At 48.3% G+C, this 19918-nt stretch overlaps 1 protein-coding gene across 1 annotated transcript in view; it reads right to left on the bottom strand.

Annotated features, from left to right (window-relative positions):
• GRB10 (growth factor receptor bound protein 10) overlaps positions 1 to 19918 on the bottom strand; it is a 203816-nt gene that overhangs the window by 92414 nt on the left and 91484 nt on the right. Inside the window, exons 4-5 of the mRNA XM_056857419.1 lie at positions 12546 to 12756; positions 7659 to 7800 (exon numbers count right to left, since the gene is read on the bottom strand). Of these exons, the coding sequence (XP_056713397.1) occupies positions 7659 to 7800; positions 12546 to 12756 (353 nt within the window). The remainder of the gene's footprint in view (positions 1 to 7658; positions 7801 to 12545; positions 12757 to 19918) is intronic.

The raw sequence follows: 19918 nt of genomic DNA, 5'->3' as shown, positions 1-19918 counted from the left end.
AGGAAACCAAGGCTGACGTGGCCAATAAGGAGCAACAAGGATCACCGACGCTCGTAGAACCCGTATTCGACGTAACACCCATGGAATCAAGGGTAGCGGGGGAAAGGCATAGAGAAGCTCTCTCGGCCATGGAGACACCAGTGCGTCGGTCTGTTCTGTTCCGCTCTGTTTGTATCTGGAGTAGAACCTGGGAAGTTGATGGTTTCCACGTGCTGCGAATAGATCTACCTTTAGATGACCGAATCGTTGGGAGATCTGCTGGAACACTTCTTGGTGGAGAGACCATTCTGCTTCGCTCAGGGTTTCCCTGCTGAGCCAGTCCGCTTGCAGATTCAAGGTCCCTTGAATGTGTTCTGCTGCGATGGAGGACAGGTTGGATTCGGCCCATAGCATCAACCGTCTGGCTTCCCTGCTGAGAACCGCCGAGCGGGACCCCCCCTGTTTGTTGATGTGAGCCTTGGTGGCCACATTGTCTGTCCTGACCAGGAGGTCCACGCCCTGAATCTGTGTCCGAAAGAATTTCAAGGCCTTTAGGACGGCTCTGGTCTCGAGGGCACTGATATGAAGTTTCCGTTCTCTGGAGTTCCATAGTCCCTGAGCCTGCCGGCCCAGGAGAGTGGCTCCCCATCCCGAGAGGCAGGCATCTGTAAAAATCTCCGTTGGAGTGGGCCTGATGAAAGGGAGCCCTCTGGATAGGTTGGTGGGCTCCGACCACCAGATGAGGCTGGACTTCACTTGTTCCGGGACAACTAGGAATCTGTCCCTCTTTCGTGTGATGTCTGTTTGGTAAGAGCTGAGGAAGCCCTGAAGAGGTCTCGCATGCAGTCTGGCCCACTGCACTGATTGGATGCAGGCTATCATCATGCCTTGGAGTTTGGCCAAAAGCATTAGGCGAGATGACTTGACGGCTATTGTCTTCTTGGAGATGTCGCATATTTTGCAGATCTTGTCCTCTGGCAAGATGAGAAGGTTGGTGGAGGTATTGATGTAGACTCCTAGATGTCGGATGTGCTGTGTTGGAATCAGCTGACTCTTCTCGAAGTTTGTCAGGAAGCCATGCTCTGCCAGCATCTGCAGAACTATAGCTGTGTGTTCTTGGCTCTGGCGTTCTGATGAAGCACAAATCAGAAGATCGTCCAGACAGGGATGAAGCCTTATACCCCTCTCGCGAGCTAGCGCCACCAAGGTTATCATCACCTTGGAGAACACTCGCGGGGCCGAGGTAAGACCAAACGTGAGGGCTGTAAACTGGTAGTGCAGATGGTGAAACTGGAAGCGCAAATATCTGTGGTGAGCAAGATGAATCGGGATGTGAAGATATGCTTCCTTGAGGTCCACTGAGGTGAGGAAGTCTCCCGGTCTGAGGGCCTCTGAGATAGACTCCATGCGGAACTTTTTTCGATGGATGAATTTGTTTAGGAATTTTAAATCGAGAATGGCTCACCAGTTGCCGTCTCTTTTTGGCACTGTAAAGAAGATAGAGTAAACTCCAGATCATCTCTCCAGCGGAGGGACTTCTTCTATGGCACAGATGTCCACAAGGTGATGAATGGCCGCCAACGTTCTGAGCCGTTTCTCTTTGTTCATGGGACGTAGGGAAGGCACCACTTGGTCTGGAGGATTCCTGAAAAATTCTATTTGGTAGCCTTGTGTCACTATTTTCAAAACCCAGGGGTCCGGATGGGAGGAGGACCAATATTCCTGGAAAAACTTGAGCCTGCCCCCCACAGGCCGCAGGAGGGTGTCATTGCTTGGGCTGACGTGGGGCTTTGTTCCCTCTGTCTGATTGAGGATTGGTGAAGCGGGAGGACCTGGAAAAACGACCTCCCCTACGAAAGGACCCCCGCTGTGAATTCCACTGGCCTTTCCTACTGTCAGGTCTGTAGCGCGACAGGGCATGAAAGGACCGAAAAGGAGTCTGGCTGTGATATTTGTAATCTTTACTTAGGACCTTGGGAAGGGCCTTCTTTTTATCTTTATTTTCAACTAAGATAGATTCTAAAGATTCCCTGAACAACTTGCCACCTTGATAACGGTAGCCCATCACAACGATTTTGGATCGGTGCCCAACTTGCCAAGGGCGGATCCACATGGCCCTCCTAGCAGCCACTGAGGTGGCCAAGGCTCTTGCGGAAAAGACCATGGAATCTAACAAGGAATCGGCCAGGAAGGAAACCGCCTTAAGTATTCTTGACACCCCCTCCAGAGCATTCCTATCATCTTCAGGTATAAGCTGGGCTAACTTCCTGACCCAAACTATAGCCGCTCTAGAGACCAGGGCCGAAGTAATGGACACGCTGGTGGCTAGGGCTGAGGCTTCATGGGAACGTTTATAGGCTAGATCAACCTTGCGATCAACAGGGTCCCTAATCATTACCTGGCCCTCTTCAGTAGCCAAGTCTGCAGAGTGCAGGGCTGAAACAGGGGATTCAACTGTGGGGACCCGAAGCAGGTTGGCTGAGGCAGCTGCCAAGTTATAAAAAAATTTGGTGAACTGAGCGGCCCTTTCCCCCCGCCAGAGGTTTAGCCCATTCGGCCTTAACTAGGCCAGTGAAATAATCTGGAACAGGGATGAAGTTGGAAGGGGAGTCATTCATATGAAAAAATTCCCTTGAACCTTTTCCCTTGCCAGTAGAGGGAGTTGTGGTTTCCTCTGACAGATCTAAGGCCGCCAGGGTTTTAGTCAGAAGTGAGGGAAAATCCTCAGCATTAAAAATTCTATTTTGTTTATTTTCTGCACCCCCCTCCTCTTCACTAGAAGAGAATTCGCCTTCTTCTCTCTCCCTTCCTTCATCATCTGTGGAAAAGGGAGAGGCATCGGGTTCCCTCCGTTCAGAAAAGGAGACGGATTGAGCTTTCAGATCACCCTTAGTGAGGCGATGCTTGCTCTTTTTACTCTTGCCGCGAGAATCCGCCCCCCTTTGGTGGAGAGGAGGGGAGGGATCCCGCGAAGTAGAGGGGCCGCAGGAAGGGGCTGGGGAAGATAAGCTGACCATTCTAAGACCCTCGGCAAAGGAGTCTCTCACTAAGGCAGACAACTCTGCCCTTAAAAACTCCAGTCCCCCCGCCAGTCCCCCCGCCCCCATGGGAACCGGCGGAGTAGGTACTTTACCCATGGAGACTTGTGTGGCTGGCCCCTGCAAAGTTGAAGCGGCGCCATCGTATGGAGTCGGAGCGGCTGCCGCCGCTGTGTGCTCCGCACCGCGGGCTGGAGACGGAACAGACGCAGCCGTTGCATGCTCGCTTATGGGGCCTGGGAACGGAGCGGTCGGAGCCGCTGTGTGTCCCTGAGCGCTTTGGAGCTGAGGCGGAGATGCGCTCATTTTCGGCACCTTCGGGGCTCTAAGACCACGGGCGGCGTTAAGGAGGCTCTTGGCCGCTTTCCCGTGCGCCGACCCGATTTTCTTTTTTCTAGGCGCGGATTTTTTCTTGGTCTTAGCGCCTGCTAAATAGCTGCAAGAGGGCTGGTCTCCGCCCTCAGGTGGTCTAAGCAGAGAGGCGTCCAAATCGCCCTGGGCAATGTATTGGTCGGGGCGATCCTCCGCCATTTTGTTTTGGCGGGAACTCGCTGCTCGATGTTGCCCTCTACTAATAAGCTAAACAGAGAAAGGATAGTCACTGGTAGATTAAGATAGGATTAGAATAGAATTGAGTAGAAGAGAATTAGGTTAGAAATCAGATAAGAAAATAACCTTTCCTAAAGCTGCTGCAGAGAGCTGAAAAAACACGCTCTCCCGATAGCGAGGCAGGAAAGAACTGGAGAAGGGGGGCGTTTCCCAGGAGACAGGAAGTGGGAGTGAAAGTTTTGTAAGGTCCTGCCTCCCGAAGCAAGCGAAGCCGAAACACCCAATCATAGATGCCCTTCTCTCTCAGAGCGAGAAATAACAACTAAAAATTGCAGTGGTGTCCCAATCAACCAATGGGACCTAGCAACCATTAAAATCAACTCGAAGGATCAGCTCTCTTAGCAACCATATTGGACTTTTATTTTCTTTGCCGCCAGAGCATATAGGGAAGTCCTATAAGAAACAAACCCAGCAGGGTCTTTTAACAAAAATACAAAATTTTCAGCACTAGGGCAAGTGTTTAGGCCAGAAACCAACCCGGCAAGAAATTTAGCCCCGGGTGTTTTATCTACTCTTTAAGCCTCCTTGAGCTCCTTAAGGAAGAAAGGCGGCTAATAAATGTTTACAATTTCCAGATGAGGCTTAGAGATTTTCTGGAATTAAAACCAATCTTCAGACTTCAGAGATCAGTTCCCTTGGATAAAATGGCTGCTTTAGAGGGTGGACTCTATGCCATTATATCCAGCTGAGAACCCTCCCCCAAAATCTCCAGGAATTTCCTGACTGGAGATGGCAACCCTTTCCATCAATAAATATATCTAAACTAAGAGGCCTTGCTTGGAGTGCTGTTTACAATGTCTTGATTTTGGTGCTAGTGGCTTCCGGGGCATTCCACACTAAAGTCGCCTACTTGGTGGGTAATAGCAGATTGAAAGCAAAAGAATCCCTGTGAGAGATGATTACAACCAAAAGTTCATAACAGTTTACCAGTTTGGTCCCCAATAACACACCGCGAGTCTACAGCGTGAAGTGAAATCAGCTTCCTCAATCCCGACCTAAGTATTCAGAACTTGACTTTCTAATCAAGCCCTTTGTTGTGTGGTATAGTGTAGTGGTTAAGAGCAGTGTGTGTGGTGTGGTGTAGTGGTTAAGAGAAGTGGTTTGGAGCAGTGGACTCTGATCTGGAGAACCAGGTTTGATTCCCCACTCCTCCACATGAGTGGGGGAGGCTAATCCGGTGAACTGAATTTGTTTCCCCTCCACATGAAGCCAGCTGGCCACCTTGGGCCAGTCACAGTTCTCTCCGAACCCTCTCAGCCACACCTACCTCACAGGATGTCTGCTGTGGGGAGAGGAAGGGAAGGTGATTGTAAGCCGGTTTGATTCTTCCTTAAGTGGTAGAGAAAGTTGGCATATAAAAACCAACTCTTCTTCTTCTAAGCTGTTACAGAAACCCTGTATTACACCTGGGCCCCAAATCCCATTTGCCCTCCCCTCCAAAGAAGCTGCCTGCTCTCTCCCATCTACTCACACTCAACACCAACATTACATCATGACTAAAGCCTTCGTGGAACCATCTCTGCCCAATTACCAGCCAGTTCTGCTCTTCCCTGACACATCAAATATTTGACCACCCCGGTCGCTGTCCTGCCTGACCACGCTGCAGCCTCCTCTCAGAGAGCCTACCAGCTTTTCAGGCTGCCCTCAGTTGGCTTCACTTCCAGACTTGCCAGTTCTGGGACAGAGAAGAGCTTTGTCTCCTTAGGGTTGCGCTCGCCGCTTTGTCTGCAGTTCCAAAAGGGATTCCTCGTGTTGCCCATCAAACTTTCTAGCTACTCGTAAGTTCTTCGAGATCTATATGCATTTGAATATGCATTCAAAGTACCCTTTGTAAGAACCCTCACAAGGAACAGGTCTAATAGGTCTGCAACTCTTTTTTGCTGGAAACATTCCTCCTAACTGGCCATCCCATTTGTTCAAGGATTTACTGGTTCAAACAATAACAGTGGAGCCCTGTTATAATAATACATAAAAAGACCTGTGATGTCCACACTGTTAATGCTTTCAAATTATCAGCTGGACTCGCGCATCATGATATACCACTGTTTATGTCCTAATTAGATGCCCATATTATCAGGAAATCTGTATAAGATTTATTTCTCCACTGGTCAAAAACTTCCTTGGCTGATCAGCTTTATCTCTGGCCAAGCTGTTATTAAAAGATGAAAAATCGCAGGTTTTTCTCCAGCTAAATTATGTACCACAGCTATTAAAGTACTGCGTACCCGGTTAGGAAAAGAATAAGCGGTTCAATGTATTATATAAAAGGGCCATCATTAAAACTGTGATGTCCTGCATTTTTAACCTTATCTTTTAGACCTGTAATGTGAAAATGGGTACAGGTCACTATGCTTTGTATTTGTATTGCTGAATACACCACCGTTTACAAATTACAGCTTGATTAAACTCAACTATGATGTCTGACTCCAGGCTGCCCAAACTGTGATTTGTGGTAACTGGTTTGTCGTGAGACTTGACTCCAGAAATCCCTGCTTGCTCGATAGCCCTGCCCCTCTTACCCTCCCACAGAGAGAGCACAGAGCAACAGGAAAAGGGAAAAAAAAACTTTTGCCACTCCAACTGCACATAGCTATAGACACTGCTTTCCGTGCCAGGCCTTTGCTCTGGCCTCCTTCCACCTTCATTTCCCTACTAGCAGGAATGTGCTTCCGGAGACATCAGTCCTTCCCAAGGAGCCATTTAAGAGGCAGTGAAACATCAAGAAAGTGTGGGAGGGAGGGGCGCTATAAAAAGCCTCCTATTGTTTCAGAGTTTTAAAAGTTCAGGGATTTAACGAAGTGGCTAGATAGAAAGTTGGAGGAGGATGGAATCTGGAAATCCTTAGCCAAGCTGCATGGTATGGTCAAGGCTTCTTCTTCCAATTAAGCAGCATTGTAGCCTTCTCAACCCAATGAAGTAACTGGCCTCTGAAACACTCTCCTTAGGATTGAATTGTTGCATTGTTAGGGGTCATTGTGGGTGTAGGGGGGAGGTAGTTGTGAATTTCCTGCATTGTGCAGGGGGTTGGACTAGATGACCCTTGGGGCCACTTCCAGCTCTATGACTCTATGATTCTACTTATAGCCTTCAGAATACCACTTCAGGGACTATCCAGCTCACCAAGTCTATTCTCCACCTTAGGCAGTCTGGGGCCATCATCCCTGAGGCCAGTCATGTAAAAAGAGTCCACCTTCCAAAGTGGCCATTTTCTCCAGGGGAACTGATCTCTATCACTTAGAGATCAGTTGCAATCCCAGGACATCTCCAGACACCATCTGGAACTTGGCAACCCTAGCGTAGGGTCATTCTCCCAGTTCTATCCCACATTTTAATGTATATTTCTGTACAACCATACATTCAGTCTTTTGCAAACTAGGTTGGAATGTTCAGAACAGCAAGGAAGAGAACCTGTTTCATTAAGTCCAACTTGTTTGCATTCACACTGAAGTCTACGCTGAAGGAGATATTCAGAACTTGGATACCTTATAATTCTCCTCCCCGGATCATTAAAAGATTTCTAGTGACAGCAAATTAAAAGACAATTGCACAGGTATATTAAGCACAATGCATTTTTAAATGGTGCCTATTTTAGAGTTAACTTTTAAATTAAATCAGCAGCAGGTTAAGATAGGCTATTAAAAATTCCACCCAGTTATTTCTAACACCAAACAAGTTTTTTTAATCTTCCAAATTAAATGAGTCATTGCCTACAGTAATAAAAGTCAAAGAGGATACCTAAACTTTTATTGCTCCAATCATTACAAACAGCCTTCATTAACTGGAAGAACGATTTTCATGCGCTTTGTACTTACAAGTCTTTTAAGAGCTTTGAAGTCTGTTTCAAGGCTGTACCGCTTACAAACCTTTCCACTGCTCAAGGGGGGAAAGTGGCTTTCGTTTTTAGCAAAACTTCGCATTTCTCTTTTCTCTCTCCCCCCCCCCAGCCCCTGCTGTGATTAAGAAGTCAGCTTCCAAAGTCCAGAACCCAGGAAATCTGCAGTACGAAGCATGGCTCTTTGCCAAAGAACTCACCTGTTTATTGGCAGGTTGACTCTGAGGTAGAGATCCAGGTGCCAGCACAGGTGAGCTCGTAGGGCTACAAAGCTCAGGAAATGGGTTTGGTATGGCAGGCAAAGAGGAAGTTCTGAACTGTTGCTCCTCTTCTTGGAGGCGTCTACGGGAAGAGACGGAAATTTTTTAGATCGAAATCTTGACTAGCAGGGAATTCAGTTAGCATTAAACATCCTTTCTGCATCCTTGAATGCAAAGGGAGATTATAAATATTCCAATAAATAAATTTAAAATAATTCAAGAAAAACACATGAACAAACAACACTAATACTGGGGGGGGGGCAATAATCACTATTGGGGGGTATGCCAAATGAAACAAAAAAAGTCTTCACTTACTGGAGGAAGACACCAATAGAGGAAGACAGATGAATCTCCCTGGGGAGGGAGTTCCAAAGTTTTTGGTGCCACGACGGAGAAAGCCCTTTCTCAGGTTACCACTTGTCTAGCCTCAGATGGTGGGGGCCTCCAAAGATGATTGGAGTGAATGGGTAGGTTCATATGGGAGAAGGTATGTAAGTCCCAGGCCGTACAGTGTTTCAAAGGTCAATACCAGCACCTTGAATTGTGCCTGGAAGCAAATTGGAGGCCAGTGTAGACGGAACAAGGCTGGAGAGATTTGGCCCCTATGACCACCTGCAGCTTCCAGACAGTCTTCAAGGGTAGAGTGGACTGCAGTAAATAACCCTTGATCCTATGGTTAACACTACTAGAGAAAGAGAAGAATTCACAAGCTACACAGAAGGAATCATGCGATCCTATGACCCATCACTCAATTATGATTAAGGGATGGGCCGTTAGGGGGAAGGAGGAAGATGTTCAGATAGGAGGAAGAAGTTTAGTTTGACAGGTAGTGGCTTTCCAAACTAAGAAAAACAGAAGTTGTAATGGACTCTGAGTTTAGACCATTCACACAGCTGGATCTTTGGCCAAAAAGCTGATTCTGCAACAGAGGAGACAGAGACCTGAAGCATGCGCAGAACACCCCACATTCAGTAAGGACCACGTGCCTGGTCAAGGCTACCAAGCTTGCATACCAGACTTGCTACCAAGCTTCCTAGAGGCACCTAGTTGGCCACTGTGTGAACAGATTGCTGGACTTGATGGGCCTTGGTCTGATCCAGCATGGCTTTTCTTATGTTCTTATGTTCTAACCTGTGGTTCCCAAGACCCAGCCATTAGGTGGGGATTTGGGGAGGGTATTTTTAATCTTCTATTTTTTACAGGGTTTTGTATGCTGCATCAAGAACTAAGGGCTGATAAGCAAGTTGAAAACATTTTCAAACCAAGAACAATAAAATCGAGAATTCTGATCTGCATCACTTTGGCTCAGTTATTTTCCTGCATCCATCTAAAATTTCCAGGAATTCAGTCTGTCCATCATGACAGCCTAGTTCAATTAAGTATAATTAATTTAGTTCAGTACCCTGACCTGGATGGTCCAAGCTAGCCCGATCTCATCAGATCTCAGAAGCTAAGCACGGTTGGCCCTAGTTAATAATTGGATGGGAGACCACCAAGAGAGTCCAGGGTCACTATGAGGAGGTAGGCACTGGCAAACCACCTCTATATGTCTCTTGCCTTGAAAACCCTACAGCAGGGGTGTCAAATTCATTTGTTACGGGGACCGGATATGACATAAATATCACTTGGTTGGGCTGGGCCATGTATACCAGAAAATTTATTGCCAGGTACCGGAGATACAAACTTTATAGAAGACACAGGCAAAACCAATTAATGATTTTTTAAACTTTATTTTTAATTTAAAATACAAACATGCTTACAATAATAACACTCTTATAGTATTTTATTTAACAATCTTTGATAATTGATACTTTGGGACTTGGGGAGGTAGCTGCCTCAGCTGGCTCGCAGGCTGGATAAAAGCTCTCAAGGGGCTGGATCCAGCCTGTGGGCCGTATGTTTAACACCCATGTCCTACAGGGTTGGCGTAAGTCAGCTGGGACTTGATTACACTTCCCACCACCATGTCCATATCAGCAGACTACTATGGATGAGTACACTGTGGCAGGACGTTTAGGGCAGAGACCATTCAAGAGCTAGTAATTTGCTGCCTCTAGGATATGGTTCAAGTCACACCTTTTTTATGGGTTTATGAGTAGCTCAGCATTTATAGCCAGCAACGCCCATGGGCTGCTACAGCTGCACCCTCTAGTCTACGACAACAGTAGGCTTTACTTATTACTGTATTTCATAAAACCTGTTTGGAAGCATAAAATACATGAAGCGCCAGTAAAACAGGGCTTCTCCTCACATTCAGTTCGCAATCTTAATTTTTCCTTGGCCTTTTGGATTAACCATCTATCCTTCTAGAAGAAACTGGCACAGAAGTGGACGTTGTTCAACTTGGGGTTCTTTGTGCATTTCACTTTCCCAAACAAGTAATGTGCTAGCTTTTGATTTGCCCTGGCTTTGAAAAGACATACAGACGTGTCTACTTCGAGCTCAACTCATTTGACATTTTCTGATTTTATGATTTCCAAGCGCTGTGAACATTAGAAATATACCAGACAAGCCAACAAGCACATTGGCTAAGAAACGAGCCTCCACCACAGTTAGGGAACATGATAGGACTGGAAATACGGAGGTGACCGTCTGTACATCAGAAGCAACTGAGACAATAATCACCTTCTGTTATTTTGTGATCTACGGTATACACCCAGGGACCACCTGGATTGTGCCCATTTTATCAAAATATCAACTTCCTGTTGATTCATGGGTGGTCCCATTTCTGTTGGGTGATGCTGACCCAGAAATAACCAAATGTGCTGCGAAATATCTGGTAATAATAGTTTCCTTAAAGGGACGACAAGGCTAAACTATTGTTAACTAATGATATTATTATTGTAGTTACTGTTATGCCTGTAAAGTAACTCATTTCTTGGTTATGTGATTTTAATTTTAAAGTGTTTCAGTATTTTAAGAATTTAAAGTTACTGCTGTTGTACATTTTAATAATCTATAATGTTAAAATTATTTTATTCTATGCACGTTGTGCTCAAGACCTTTGGTCAGATGAGCCTGAAATAAAAGGAAAGTTAGGGAACATCTGGGTAAGTTCTCTGGTCAAACCTCCGCTTGGGGCAGCCAAGAGAGGGTACTAGGAACCCTCCAGGCTCACCTCACTCCCAGCCCCCAGCCCCACTTGCATCAAGTCAGTCACTGGATAAACCAAATTCTTTGAATCAGCCCAGATGGACTTACTACCTAATACACTTACGTTGGTTTGCAGCTTTAGTCTACATTTGATGCTGTGGGAATTTTTAAGAACATAAGAAAGGCCCTGCTGGATCAGACCAAGGCCCATCAAATCCAGCAGTCTGTCCACGCAGTGGCCAACCAGGTGCCTCTAGGAAGCCACAAACAAGACGACTGCAGCAGCACCATCCTGCATGTTCCAGAATTTTGAAATTCTGACAGATGGTGACAAGCGCGAGGGGGAGCCAGTCACAAATGGCTACCACAGGAGGCAGAGACAGGCACAGAGGAAGCCCAAGTGCAGGGGACATGAGGAGTTATTTTTAAAAATACACCAGAAAAGAGGGGTGAGAGAAAATTCAGAGGTGACAGTTTCGGAGGGTAGCCACATTGGTCTGCAGCAGAACAGCTAGATTCAAGTCCAGTAGCACCTTAGAGACCAACAAGTATTCTGGGGTATGAGCTTCTGATAGTCAAAGCTCCCTTCGTCAGATATCTGAGGTGACAGTTGTCACTGAAACAAGTTTTTAAAATCTGCATAGCCAATGAGGTCTCCAGTGGCCAATCAAAAGCTCTGCTGGGCAGGAGCCCACTTGGGCCAGTTTGCAATGGGCAACGGTATCCTGACTACACCAGTTTCCAGTGCAAAAAAGGTGATGCCCCCCTTATAATGAGGTGATGCCCCTCATTGAAAGGAAGGAAGCCCAGAGTCGTGGCATGAGCCACCACTCTGGGCTTCCTTCCTTTCAATGAGGGTGACATCCAGAACACAGTGACTTGGTCACTTTGAAGGTGGGTAATTCTTACACCTGCTTAAAAGGCAATATGCTATACCTCCAATTTTAGTTCAGAAAGAATTAGATTCAGGTACTAGAAGCTTGCTCTGACCTGGATGGCCCAGGCTAGCCCAATCTCATCAGATCTCACAAGCTAAGCAGAGTCGGCCCTGGTTAGTATTTGCATGGGAGACCACTAAGGAAGTCCAGGGTTGCTACGCAGAGGCAGGCAATGGCAAACCACCTCTGTTTGCCTCTTGCCCTGAAAATTCTATGGTGTCGCCATAAGTTGCCTGTGAGTTGACAGCACTTTCCACCACCACCATTAGGAGCTTGTGAAATGTTGTATGTGATTTGGTGTTTTTTCTAAAGGTTCCCAAGGCTTAGCAGAGGTAAGTAATATTTCTTTATCCCATTCACAGCTACCAATATAGGTCAATATTACTGTTACTACTACTATTACTGTATATTGCCCTTGCAGCCGTACTCCCGAGTAACATTCTTGGCTGTGATCAGAACCCAGACCCAAGTACAACAATCTTTTTACTAGACCAGTTGTTCTCAACCTGGGTTACACATACCCCCAGGGGTACGAACCAGGACATTCAGGGGTACTCAAAAAAAATGAATAATGGCGGGGAAAGGCAGCAACTAAAGGCAGAAATAACAGCAACTATCATTACGAACATTTTGGTAACATGAGGGGTACAATTTACGAAAATGGGCAGCCAAGGGGTACGCAAGTGAAGAAAGGTTGGCAAAACCACTGCTCTAGACTACTCTGGCTTGCCCCATTAAGATGACCCCAGAGTTCTCTGAAGATGGACCACGAGCCATTTCATGGCTGCATGCATACCTGACCGCCATGATGCGCACTGGCTGAGACCGGTTCACTTTCTGCTGTGGAGACAGGACATTTGTTCCTGAGGCGGGCTGCGGCTGGCTGCGGCCGCGCTGGCCATTTTGAAGAAGTGGTTTGCTTTCCGAATGCATGCTGTAGGTGGAGTTCAGGCTTTCAAACGAAGAGTTCATATCGTTAACTAAAGCTTCCAAGTCCACGTCGTCATCTGAAAGGACATAAGAAAGCAGACAAAACTGAAGGGGAGAAGCAACAGAAGTTCTATGCAGGGAATAGGGTTGTACTGTACAAAACAATTCACAAAGTTACTTCGATAAATGATTAAGGAATGCGGTCTACACTATTGTAGGAAGATCCTACTATGTAATTCTGCATCATTTAATGTGTCATGTTAATGTGTGTGTGTTAAGTGCCGTCAAGTCGCTTCCAACTCATGGCGACCCTATGAATGAACCTTGGATTACTCACCAAGAAGGCTCCTTCTGCTCTGGGGTACAGAGGGCATCTTCAAAGTGGGTGTTTTTCCTTCACTTGCTTCGGGAGGCAGGAGCCAAACTTCCACTTGCCGTCTCCTGAGAGAAAACGCCCCCTTTCCTGCTCAATTCCAAGACTTTCCGAGCTAGTAAACTCAACCATTAGACAGGAAGGAAGTAAACATTCATAACGGTAGCCAGAACACATGAGAACATGGATGGATAAGATAAGTCCAACTTGAAGAAAGACAAATAGCCAACCGGTGAAACATAGTCACTAACTGGTTACCTTTAAAATGAGGAGGAGTCTGCAAGGCCATTATTCTGAACGCCAGATAGCCTGAACACTCCCCCTTTAACTGTTTATTTATCTAGAATAACTAATGGGTGGGCAAGATGCCCTCTGTACCCCAGAGCAGAAGGAGCCTTCACGGTGAGTAATCCAAGGCTCGTTCTCACTCTGGGGGAGGAGGGCATCTTCAAAGTGGGACTTACAAGAGCTGTCCCATGCCTGGGTGGGATTTATACATCTTGTAATATACTTTGGAGGACCCGCCTGCCAAAGGCGGTGTCCGCTGAGGCATAGAGGTTTAGTTTGTAACGCCTAACAAAAGTGGAAATGGAAGACCACGTTGCAGCCTTACAGATCTCCTCTAGAGAAGCTCTGTGATCGAAGGCTGCGGAAGTGGCCATACTCCTGAGAGAGTGGGCTCTAACCCCTGTTGGCACTGGGAGGTTACTGGACTTGTATGCCTGAGCAATGCACAGCCTGGTAGCGCAACTGATGGATGCTCGTGTCCCGAGCCCAGGCCACCCCGGGCCACCTCGGGACTTCCCAGCCTTTGGCAGCCATCAAACCCCTTGTCCACAGGGGAAGAAAAGGGGTCCAGACGGCGGGAGGAAGGGTCGCCCCACCCTTCCCCATTCCCGCTCGCCGGCAAACCTCCACGGCCGGATGGCCAGCAAGGAGGGCGCGGCGGCGCCAATGCCGCCCCAGGGATGGCGAGGAGCCGCCACCCAATCCCTACCTTCTCCCCACAGGGTTTCCCCAGGCAGGGGGGGGGAGCAGATGACCCGAAGACTGCCCAGACGCTGGCCAACAGAGACAGGGCGACTCGAAAACTGGGAGGAGTCCGGCTGAGTGGCAGCGTCCTCCCGCAGCCACTTCGAAGGCTCGGCAACCAGCTGGGAAGCGGGCGGGTACGCCCGGGGCCGGGCCGGGGAAGGCGAGGCGCACGTGTCCGGAAGGGTGGGGAGAGGGCTGCCGCAAGCCTCTCTCTCCCTTATATGGACTGGGGGGGCTGGGAGGGGGGGAAAGGGGTGGAATGGGGGATGGAGGGGATAAAAGAGGCTGTGCGGCTGAGGCCAGGGAGGAGAGAGTCAGAGTCTGACCTACTGCGTGAGCTCCTGGGCTACGACACTGGCTTCATCCGAGGGGCAACACAGTTCCGATTTCCCCTTGGAATGGTCTGAGGCTGAGGAAGCCCCACAGCCCTTCACCCCAATGACAACCCACGTTCAGGGAGGGGTACATGCCCAGGCGGGGTCTATCTCAGCTCGGGACATGGGTTTACCCTTGTTCGGGGGTGTTAAATTGATGAAAAGGGAATCTGAGGCTCTAATGGACTCTGTGCGACTGATGTAAATACACAACGCCCGTCTTAGATCTAGGGAATGACACTCCCTTTCTCTATGGGTTCTAGGGTTAGGACATAAGGAAGGCAGAACAATGTCCTGTTCCCTGTGAAACTGGGAGTTGATCTTTGGTCTGAGGACCACCTTGTCCTTATGAAATATGCATAACCCCGGTTTGACGGATAGGGCTCCCAGCTCTGAGACCCTGCAGGCCAAGGTCACCGCGGTCAGGAACAGCGTTTTTAGTCTCAGCCACTTTAAGTCTACCTGATGGAGGGGCTCGAATGGGGCCTTTGTTAGGACTGCTAGTACCATGAGTAGTTTCCACGGGGGAAATCTGTGAGCAACTGGGGGCGACGTCAAAGCGACACCCCTCAGGAAGGCCTTAACGTGGGGGTGTTTGGTGATAGGGGACCCTGGGAATGATGGTAGCTATTGCCGCTAGTTGTCTACGAAAAGTCGAGGGTCTAAGCCCCTGCTGTCGACCGTCTTGTAGAAAGGAGAGAACTCTGGATATGCGAGGTCTTAGCGGGTTAACGTGCTTACGGCGGCACCATCTTGCAAACGCCTTCCAGGTGGTCTTATATATTCGGATGGTGGAAGGTCTTCGGAAAGCAATAATGGTTTCTGTAATCTCGGAGTCATAGCCCATCGCTAAGAGCCTGTTCCTTTCAATGCCCAGGCAGTCAGCTTATACTACTCTGGGTATGGATGCAGGATCGGTCCTTGGCTCAGAAGGTCGTGCCTCTCTGGTAGCCTCCAAGGCAAATGGATGGACATCTCTATCAGAGCCAGAAACCAGGGCCGGCATGGCCAGTACGGGGCCACTAGGAGTACTGAGGCCTGGAGCAGCCAGATTCGACGCAACACTCTTGGTATGAGGGGAAGCGGAAGAAATGTGTAAAGAAGGCCCTCTGGCCACGGGGCCAGGAGTGCATCTGTCTCTTCCGCTCCTGTCTGGTGATAAAGCGTGAAAAACCTGGGCAGCTGATGGTTGTTGCGCGATGCAAACAGGTCTACGATTGGGGTGCCAAACCAGAGAGTGAGGAGGTGGAAGACTCTGCAGTGTATGGACCACTCGGATTCATTCAGACTCTGCCTGCTGAACCAGTCCGCTTGCACATTCAGAGTCCCTTGAATGTGCTTTGCCGATATTGATGACAGGTTTGCCTCTGCCCAGGTCAGAATCCGTTCTGCTTCCTTGTATAGGATCGATGACCCTCCCTGCTTGTTGATGTGTGCCTTGGCAGACACATTGTCCGTTCTTACAAGCAGGTTCACCCCTTGGAGCCGTTGCTGGAAATGCTGTAATGCCATGAAGATGGCCTTGATCTCTAGCTTGTTGATGTTCAGGTTTCTCTCTCTGAGATTCCAGACCCCCTGCGCCGGCTGCCCCTGGAGGGTGGCTCCCCAGCCAGAGAGGCAGGCATCCATGAATATCTGTACCGGGGCCAGAGTATAGAGTAGATCCCTGATGATCTCTCCAGTTGAGGAACCTGCTCAATGGCCTTGATGTTCAATAGGTGCTGAATTGCTGCAGATGTTCTCAGCTGCTTTTCTCTGCTTCCGTGGTGTGGGGAGAAAATCATGCGGTCTGGCGGAGTCCTGGTAAATTCTATTCTGTACCTCAGAGTGATAATTTGTAGGACCCAGGAATCTGGTTGGGAGGAGATCCAGTGCTCCTGGAAATGCGTAAGCCTCCCCCCACAGGTTGTGGGATGGAGGGGGGGCTTATCCCCCCGCTCAGTCTGAAAACTGGAGAAGCAGGGAGATTTGGAGAATTGCCCTCCCAGGTGAAAGGACCCACGATTGGGGTTCCATTGATTTCTGGAGGACCATTGGCTCTTCTTCTAGTCAAACTGGTAGCGGGGCAGTGTGTGGGAGGAACGAAAGGACAACTGGTTTGCGAACCCTTTATGTTCCTTGCGAAGGCTCTTGAGTAAGGATTTCTTTTTATCCTTATTCTCTACCAAGATGCTCTCTAGCTTCTCCCCGAAGAGTTCCCCTGGTAAGGATAGCCCATGAGCACTGCTTTGGACCTGTGCTCTACCTGCCGGGGGGAGCCACAGTGCTCTTCTAGCAGCTGAGTTGGTGGCCATGGCCCTAGCTGCAAAGGACATGGTGCCCAAGGTGGAGTCTGCTAAGAAGGAGACAGCCTGCAAAATCCTAGATAAGCACTCCAAGGCACTTCTGTTTTCTTTGGGAATGAGCTGGCCTGGTTTTCTAGCCCACACAATGGCCGCTCTGGATACCAAGGCCGAGGTGATGGAAGCATTAATGGCCAAGGCTGCAGCCTCGTGAGATTTTTTGCATGCCAGTCCACCTTTCTATCCACCGGGTCCTTAATCATAATTTGTCCCTCTTCAGTAACTGTGTCTGCTGAATGCAACTCAGTTATGAGGCTTTCCACTAGGGGCATCTTTAATAAATCTGCAGTGCTGCTATGCAGATTATAAAAACTTTTGGAAATTGGGGGAAATTGTTTGCTTCCCAGGGGTTTCTCCCACTCAGCCTTTAGCAGGGTCAGAAAATAATCTGGGACTGGGATGTCCCAAGGGGGGGCATCATGCATATGAAAAAATTCCTTGGAGCCTTTCTGCTTGCCTGCAGAGTTGGCAACTGTGTCCTCAGTGAGATCGACGGCTGCAAGGGTCTTAGTTAGAAGGGACTGGAAGTCCTCTGGATCAAAAATCCTAGTCTGCCTGTTTTCAACTACTGGCGTCTCTCCATCAGAGGAGAATTCTCCCTCCTCCCTCTCTTCTTCTTCCTCGTTCCCAGAGGAACAGTGTGGGTATCATGTTCCCCTTGCATGGTGATAGATGGTTGGGCTTTTAAAGCTGCCCTGGTGAGCCATCGGCTGCCCTGCTGTCCCTGACAGAGCGAATGGATTCCTTCCCTTTGGAATAAAGGCGGGGAGAGGCTCGGGCACGGCTGGCTGAAAGGCGTGCATGGAGAGAGTCAGGGGAGGAGAGTGAACTGCTGGCAGGCCCTCTGAAAAGGCGTCCCTGATGAGGGCGACGAGCTTCCATTCCCCCCACCCCCGCCGATGGGGAAGACGCCGGCACATTACCCTGTGTTGCGGCCTCTGGGCCGATAACGGGGAAGTTGGGAAACGCAGAAGTAGCTCTTTCCTGGGCGGTCCGAGGAGTCGGAGCAGCAGCCGCCACTGTGTGCTCCAGGCTGCGCCAAGGAGACTGGGCGGCTATCTTTGCTGTGTGCTCCTGGCTGTGTCGGGGCTTCAGGGCCTCCGCGGCGATCTCTCATGGCTCCTTTTTGGGAGGGTCGGGTTTTGCGCCGTGGTGAGCAGCTGCTTGGCGCTTCTGCTCTGGGCAGAGCTGACCCTCTTCCTTTTAACGTTTCCCCCCTTTTTAGACTTGCCCTTGAAGTCAGTGCGGTGACTGCATGAGGGCTGCTCCTGCTCTTGTGTGGCCACCAGTAAAGAAGGGTCTAGATCCCCTGGCAAAATCTAGGTATCGGGGTGACCCTCCGCCATTTTATTTTGACGGGAAATCTTGCCATTAAAGAGACTCTGATAGAAGCAGAGGGGGAAAGCTGAATAATAAAGGGATAAGGTTATAGATATAGGATATAGATCAGATAGAATAGTTTAAGAAGTAGAATAGAATAGATTAGAGCAGAAAAAATAGGTTTCCTATTATCCTTAGCAGAGAGCTGCAAAAATGGCTGCTCTCCTGTAGTGAGGCAAGGAACTAATTGAGCAGGAAAGGGGGCGTTTTCCCTCAGGAGACAGGAAGTGGAAGTTTGGTTCCTGCCTCCCAAAGCAAGTGAAGGAAAAACACCCACTTTGAAGATGCCCTCCTCCCCCAGAGTGAGAATCAAAATCCTCCAAAATGTCCTATCTTTGACAGCCTTGCTTAGTTCTTGCAAATTGAGGGCTGTGGGTTCCTTTATTGAGTCAATCCATCTCTTGTTGGGTCTTCCTCTTTTCCTGCTGCCCTCAACTTTTCCTAGCATGACTGTCTTTTCCAGTGACTATTGTCTTCTCATGATGTGACCAAAATATGATAGCCTCAGTTTAGTTATTTTAGCTTCTAGGGTCAGTTCAGGCTTGATTTCAGGCTACAACCCACTGATTGTTTTTTTTGGCAGTCCACGATATCCGTAACACTCCTCCAACACCACATTTCAAAGGAATCTACTTTCTTCCTATCATCTTTCTTCAATGTCCAGCTTTCATACCCATACACAGTAATAGGGAATACGATGGCATGAATTAAGTTAATCTTGGTGGCCAGTGACACATCCTTACACTTCAGAATCTTTTCTAGCTCCTTCATGGCTGCCCTTCCCAGTCTCAATCTCCTTCTGATTTTTTGGCTGCAGTCTCTCTTTTGGTTGATTATGCAGCCAAGGAATGTCATGTTAATACTTATGCTTTGTTTCAGTTCTGTTTTTAAATATCTGGTTGGTTCTACAACCCTAATCCTATCGCATTGTTTAATTATTGTCCCATCCTGGTGATTGCATTGACAGTGCACTCTGTGTAATCCTTGAGTCCCCATGAGAAAGGTGGACTATAAATAATGTAAACAAATAAGTAAATAAAGTTAGCCCTGACCTGGATAGCCCAGGCTAGCCCAATCTCATCAGATCTCAGAAGCTTAGCAGGGTCAGCCTTGGTTAGCACTTGGATGGGAGACCACCAAAGAAGTCCAGGATTGCTACACAGAGGCAGGAAATGGCAAACTACCCTGAGAGCCAGTGTGGTGTAGTGGTTAAGAATGGCAGATTCTAATCTGGAGAACCAGATTTGATTCCGCACTCTTCCACATGAAGCCTGCTGGGTGACCTTGGGCCAGTCTCAGTTCTCTAAGAACTGTCTCAGCCCCACCTACCTTACAAGGTGCCTCTTGTGGGGAAAGGAAGGGATTGTGATTGTAAGCCACTTCGAGACTCCTTAAGGTAGAGAAAAGTGGGTATAAAAATCAACCCTTCTCTTCATCTCTTGGCTTGAAAACCCCATGAGGGCTTGCAATAAGTCGGCTGCATCTTGACGACACTTTCCACAACAACCAAATAAAGTTGGCATTTGGTATGTATGGGCCTTGAAACAGTGCAGAGGTCAGGGGAAGAGAGGAGTTTGTAAACTGCCATAAATCCACATGTGGAGAAAGCGAGAAAAGGCACAGACTTCCAGAAAAGCACAATTGTCTGGCATTCCCTCCACATATCAAAGTAGTGTCAAACTTCTTTGGGTCTGCCTACAAATCTCAGCACTTTCAACGAGTTACCTGGAGGTGC

The sequence above is a fragment of the Euleptes europaea genome, chromosome 11 (assembly GCF_029931775.1).
Source record: "Euleptes europaea isolate rEulEur1 chromosome 11, rEulEur1.hap1, whole genome shotgun sequence".
In the NCBI taxonomy this organism is placed as follows: domain Eukaryota; kingdom Metazoa; phylum Chordata; class Lepidosauria; order Squamata; family Sphaerodactylidae; genus Euleptes; species Euleptes europaea.
The sequence above is the reverse complement of the archived record's forward strand: the minus strand, read 5'-3'. Positions and strand labels throughout refer to the sequence as shown.